The following is a 6,099-nucleotide window of genomic DNA, read 5'->3' on the forward strand; positions in this document are numbered from 1 at the left end:
CTGGCCGAATAGAAATTATTTCAAAATTGGAAAAAAAACTGCTGTGATAAATATCACATTTCATTACGTTACATGCATTTATTATGACCTCAGAGCTTCATGAAGGGAGGGAGGGAGCTTGGGATTCTTCTTGTAAGCGGTGGGCTAGCAACCTGTCACTATTTGAATCTCAATACAATCAGTAAGCCATACAGCTTAACGTGACCTTTCATTTGCTTCAGGACTGTTGGCTCTATCTACCCCGCAAGCAATGTAGAAGTTATTATGTTTATATCTATGATGATCTGAATCTCAATTCCATCATAAGCTGAACAATTATTTTTTTCTAAACTATTGGCTCAGTTGACCTCGACCTTGAATATAGACGTAATGTGCGTAGTATAATATATATATTTATTTGTAATTTATAGTGGTAACTTTACCGGTGAAAGTGTAATAAATAGTTAAGCTACTTGGAAAACATCACATATCTTAGCACATTTACCCGTTTATTTATTTTGTTCCTTTAAACCGACAGCCGACCATGCACCGGCTTTTGCTCCTGTGTCTCTTCATAACAGCTCCTTACAGTTATAGCGCTTCCACTTCAAGTTCTGGATCAGTGGAATTGGATGAGCTTTCGTTTGAAAAAATAACAAGTAAATTCGATGCTTCTCTTGTGAAATTCGACGTCGCATTTCCATATGGCGACAAACACGACGCTTTCGTGGCACTTGCAAAGGACGCGAAAGATGTGGACGAACTTTTGATAGCTGAAGTTGGTGTAAAAGATTATGGGGAAAAAGAAAATGAGAAATTAGCGCTCAAATATGGGGCGTCGAAAGACAACTTCCCCGTCGTGAAACTATTTCTAAAAGACAAGGATGAGCCGCTAACCTTTGACGATTCCAACGGTTTTACTAGTGACGAAATTCGAAAGTTTATTCGTAAAAACACTGGCCTATATTTAAGCCTTCCAGGGTGTGTAAAGAGCTTGGACAAACTTGCTGTCAAATTTATAAAGGCCAGTGATAATGAAAATAGAAAGAAAATACTAAAAGAACTGGAGGAAGATGTCAAAAAATTATCAGACAAAGAAGCTGCCTCCGGAAAAGTCTATAAGACTATAATGAGCAAGATTCTAGAAAAAGGGGATGACTTCATTAAAAGTGAAAGCGAAAGAGTAAAGAAGATACTCAGTGGGAAAGTATCTGAGGAGAAGAAGAAAGAGCTAGGAATTAGAACCAATATCTTGCAAGCATTCCAGTTGGCACACATTAGTGCAGCCAAAGATGAACTGTGATTATTTTAGGGACATTTAAGTGCAATTTTTAGGTTTTATTAGTGTGGTTTGAAGTGTGGCACAAAATATTATGTTTGAAAAATCTATTGCATAATGTACCTACATAAATTGTGCAATACATTTTTAGCGTATTTTATTACAGCTAGGCAAATTTTCCTGTCCAAAATGATAGAGTTAATTTATTATAGGTACTTATACAAATTATAAAATATATTTGGGTTTTAAAGGATTCATCAAACTATTTTGTGATATAAATGTAATAGGACAGGCTTAAATAAATATAAAATGCGTGAGTGTTATAAATGAAGTAAATATTTAACTTTATTTCTCCAATAATAATTTATGATTATCTTCTGTATTAATTTAACAATTCGGTGAAAGCGGACTGTAGGTGTTTTCTGTACTTAGTTTTTATCATAGAAATACAATTTTACCTTCCATGAGTTTCCCTGTTCAGGTTTTAAACCATTAAGAGCTCTGAAATTCGTTCACTATAAACATTTGTATAATAAAAAGATATTAAGACGGAGATATCCACTGAGATACTTTAAAATTCGAAGTGGCTAATGGATCACACTATGTGTTACTAGAGAATTGTATAATTTATGAATAATTTAAAGAAATTTAAATACAAAAAAGTTTTTTTTTTTTTTTTTTTTTTTTTTTTTTTTTTTTTTTTTTTTTTTTTTTTTTTTTTTAGTTTTCTCTTGAAACACATAGTAAAATTGTGTCGTTACAAGGTAAATTATAGTTTTCTTGGTAATTAAATTAATAATATGTGGCATTGGCTGTTATAACTTGATTGTAACACTATTTCAACAAAATACTTCTTATTTTACATTCAGCTACCAAACCTTTAAAAGGATGTCTTAACCGGGTTCAAAATTTTCATTTGTTACATTTTTTTACTTTTGTTATCGAAACATACATAATATATATATATATAAATATATCATCAATCGTAGAGTTAAAATTAAAACAATTATCGAACTTTTCCATCCAGTTACAAATTTAGTACTTACAATCAAAAGGTGAAACAGAAAAGAATACAACATTAAAACATACCTACAGTTATCGAAATATTTTTGTTCTAATTTTTATAAAAATAAATTGCTGTAAATTTTAAGAAAAATATGTTGAGATGTTTTAATGAACACTTAATCTGTTTGGTTAAGAAAAGCTTTGGTCACGATTTTTTATAAAATTAAAAGAGCGCTTTTACAAAAATCGTCTGTATGCATTGTTTGATAACACGTATATAAATAATCTGCACGTACACGTAACACGTATATAAAGCTGCCAATCTAAGGTCTGCCGCGCCGATGGATGCATGGCTAGGGGCGAGCCTAGTCTCGAGCGTGCCACTTCCGCCATGGGGTTGGGCGACCCCCAGGTAATGGCTAGCCTTACCCTGGCATGCGGGGCTCTGCTGGGGCGGACAAAATTTTTCCCTAGCGTCTCGTGGGAATCGCATGGATGCAAATCTTTTGAAAGAGCACCTAGATGGCGGCGATGGTGTCCGCACCCCATCACGTCTCGTTCCCGGCGGGAGCGGTATGCGGTCTGCTGAAAGCCGCTTTGCGACGATGAATGTAAGAGGAGGAATGAAGGATAAGATTGAGGAAGTATGCCAGATGATGGATGAAAGACGTTTGGATGTGTTGTGCGTGAATGAAACGAAGCGGAAAGGATGCGACGCGACGCAGCACGGCCCTTACACGGCGTATTGGTCTGGAATTTCCAGTACCAGCCGAGGCTGTCAAGGGGTCGGTCTAATTCTTTCTGCACGAATGGCTGAGTGCGTGAATGAGTATGAGTGTGTCAGCCCTCGTCTTCTATGGATTAGGCTGAAAGTTGGAATCACTCGGATCTTCGTTCTAGGTGTTTATGCACCGTGGGATGTGGGTTCGAGGGGTACAACATCAGCAAAAAGCGAAAACGAGGAGTTCTGGAATAGTGTAAGAGAAGTATTGAAAGTTACCAAGCCAAATGAGAAGATTATTATGTTAGGTGATTTTAATGGATGGGTGGGTGTAAAGCGTGATGGATATGAAAAGGTGCTTGGTGCGTTTGGTGACGAAAAGGTGAATGATAATGGAAGAAGTGTATTAGAAATTTGTCTAGAGTGGGATCTTTTTGTGTCGAACTCAATGTTTCAACATAAAGAGATCCACACCTACACAAGAGTGGAAGGTATTTTAAAAAGTATGATAGACTTTGTGATTGTAGATGAAAGATTGAAGAACAAAGTGCTGGATACCCGTGCATATCGCGGTGCTGGCATTGACTCGGACCATTTACTGGTGATATCCCGGATAAGGGGTATCTTCAATCGCTGGCGGCACAGGGTAAGGGAGCAAACCAGCGCTTTGGAAAGAGTAAAAGTAGAAAATTTGCAAGATATGGATGTAGGTAAGAAGTATATTAATAGACTGAAGGATGAATTTGAAGATTTAGAGGAAATGAGCGATATTGAAGATGGATGGAAGGAATTTAAAGAAAGAATTGTGAAAGTAGCTGTTGAAGTGTGTGGTGTAAGTAGAAGAAGGAAAGGAAAAAATCACAAAAATGCGTGGATGAGTAAAGATGTGCAAGAACTTGTGCGATTAAAGAAGAAAGCATGGCTGGATTTGTTAGCAGCAAAAGCTAACTTAAGAATGCAAGAGGTTATAGATGAAGATGTGAATGAAGCACGTAAGGAATATAAGAAAATGAAAGATTTGGTTAAGAAAGCTGTGATTAGAAAGAAAGAAGAGTATAAAGAGGATTTTGATAAAAGGCTATCAGAAGACTTTCAGTCAAATCTGAAAGTATTCTGGAAATCCGTAAGGTCAGCCCGAGGAAATACTATAACCAGAGAGCTGACTAGGATCAGATGCCAGGATGGTAGCGTTGTGAAAGGAGAAGAATGTGTACTAAAGATATGGAAGGACTATTTTGAAAGTTTATTTGAAAAAAAGGAAGGAAATAAGAAAGATTTCTGCTATAGCGAAGAAAAAGAGAATGAGATGGAAGGCGAAATTGAAATGTTCGAAATTGTGGAAGCACTTAAGAGTATGAAAGCGGGAAAGGCTGCTGGGTGTGATAGAGTGTCGGTCGAGATGCTTAAAGCAGGAAAAGGCGTAGCAGCTAGTCAGTTGTACTGCCTTTTCAATTTGTGTTGGAGAAGCGGCCGAGTACCAAAAGATTGGTGTAAGGCTGTTATCGTGCCACTTTACAAAGGAAAAGGGTCACAGCTGGACTGCAAAAATTATCGTGGTATAAGCCTGCTTAGCGTCGTCGGCAAATTGTATGCTAAGGTATTGATTAATAGAGTCAGGAATGAAACTGATGACAAAATATGGGATGCTCAAGCGGGATTTCGAAAGGGAATGGGATGTACTGATCAGGTCTTTTCCTTGCGGTGCATAGCCGAAAAGTTTTTGGCCAAGAGTCAAAAAGTCTATTGCACATTCGTAGATCTGGAAAAGGCCTATGACAGAGTTGAGAGGAATGAATTGTGGTCAGCACTTTCTATGCATGGGGTGAGCAGTCTCTTAATACGAGCACTGAAATCCTTATATGAGGATTCGAGTGCTTGTGTCAGGATAAACGGAGCGCACACTGAGTGGTTTAAGATTGAGAAAGGCGTTAGGCAAGGATGTGTTGCGTCACCGTGGCTGTTCAACCTATTTATGGATAGCTGTTTGACAGATTTGAAAGAGTCTAAAAGTGGATTAAGGATGAATGAGTTACTCGTCAAATGTCTGCTCTATGCCGACGATCAGGTTATACTGGCGTCATCAGCGGAGGAGTTACAGGAGATGGTAAACTGTATGCATGAAGCTTTAAAAGAGAAAGGAATGAAAGTGAACGTAAGTAAAACTAAAACACTGGTTTTTGAAATGGAGAAAGAAATGACAGCATGTAATATTTTGATTGGAGGAGAAAAAGTGGAGCAAGTGAAAGAGTTTGTATATCTAGGATCAAAGTTTACATCAGATGGCAAGTATGATAGTGATATTGAAAGGAGAGTGAACGCGGGGAACATGGTGAATGGAGCTTTGCATGCCTTTATGAGCAGTCAGAAACTATCCAAAAAGGCTCGACTGGCTGTGCACAGGGGCGTGTTGGTCCCGACATTAATGTATGGGAGTGAAAGTTGGGTATGGCAAAAGAAGCATGAAAGCAGAATAAATGCAGTGGAAATGAGAGCGTTAAGGAGTATGATGGGTGTGAAATTGAGTGACAGGATAAGGAACAGCGTGATAAGGGAATGTTGTGATGTGAAAGAAGATGTAGTTACAGGAATAGAAAAGGGTATGTTAAGATGGTTCGGTCATGTGGAGAGGATGAATGAAAGCAGGTTGACTAAGCAGATATACAAGGAGAGTGTGGAGGGAAAGGTCGGAGTGGGAAGACCTAGACGAACGTATCTTGATCAAATTAAGGACGTCCTGGTAAAGGGTCAGGTCAAAAGTACCCGAAACCGCCGAGCTTGTATGAAGAGAGTTATGAATGTGGACGAAGCGAAAGAAGTATGCAGAGATCGTGGCAAGTGGAAAGAGGTAGTCTCTGCCTACCCCTCCGGGAAAGAGGCGTGATTTTATGTATGTATGTATGTATGTATAATATATAGCATAAATAATCTAATGAAAATCAATCAAATGACAATCGCAAACATAATGTAAAGTTGATAACTCCTAAAATATGACATTTAAAAAACAAGACATTAAAAAAAAAAATCGCTTAAATTAAAAAAAAAGTACACCCTTTGTAACATTAATTTAGGAATAAAATTTTATACTACTTACAATTTAAAACACTTGATTCGTAAT

The 6,099-nt window shown here is 37.5% G+C and overlaps 1 protein-coding gene across 1 annotated transcript; it reads left to right on the top strand.

The window, feature by feature from the left end:
• The first annotated feature begins 508 nt into the window (after nt 1-508).
• On the top strand, nt 509-1,376 carry LOC106137138 (protein windbeutel-like). Its single transcript, XM_013337906.2, has one exon. The coding sequence runs from the start codon at nt 524-526 to the stop codon at nt 1,280-1,282; it is 759 nt and encodes a 252-aa protein (XP_013193360.1). The 5' UTR covers nt 509-523; the 3' UTR covers nt 1,283-1,376.
• The last annotated feature ends 4,723 nt before the right edge of the window (nt 1,377-6,099 follow it).

This window comes from Amyelois transitella, chromosome 25 (assembly GCF_032362555.1).
Source record: "Amyelois transitella isolate CPQ chromosome 25, ilAmyTran1.1, whole genome shotgun sequence".
NCBI classification, from domain to species: Eukaryota; Metazoa; Arthropoda; class Insecta; order Lepidoptera; family Pyralidae; genus Amyelois; species Amyelois transitella.

Bases quoted from the DNA above. Each gene is read 5' to 3' on its own strand.
- LOC106137138 (XM_013337906.2), top strand. From the start codon at position 524: ATGCACCGGCTTTTGCTCCTGTGTCTCTTCATAACAGCTCCTTACAGT.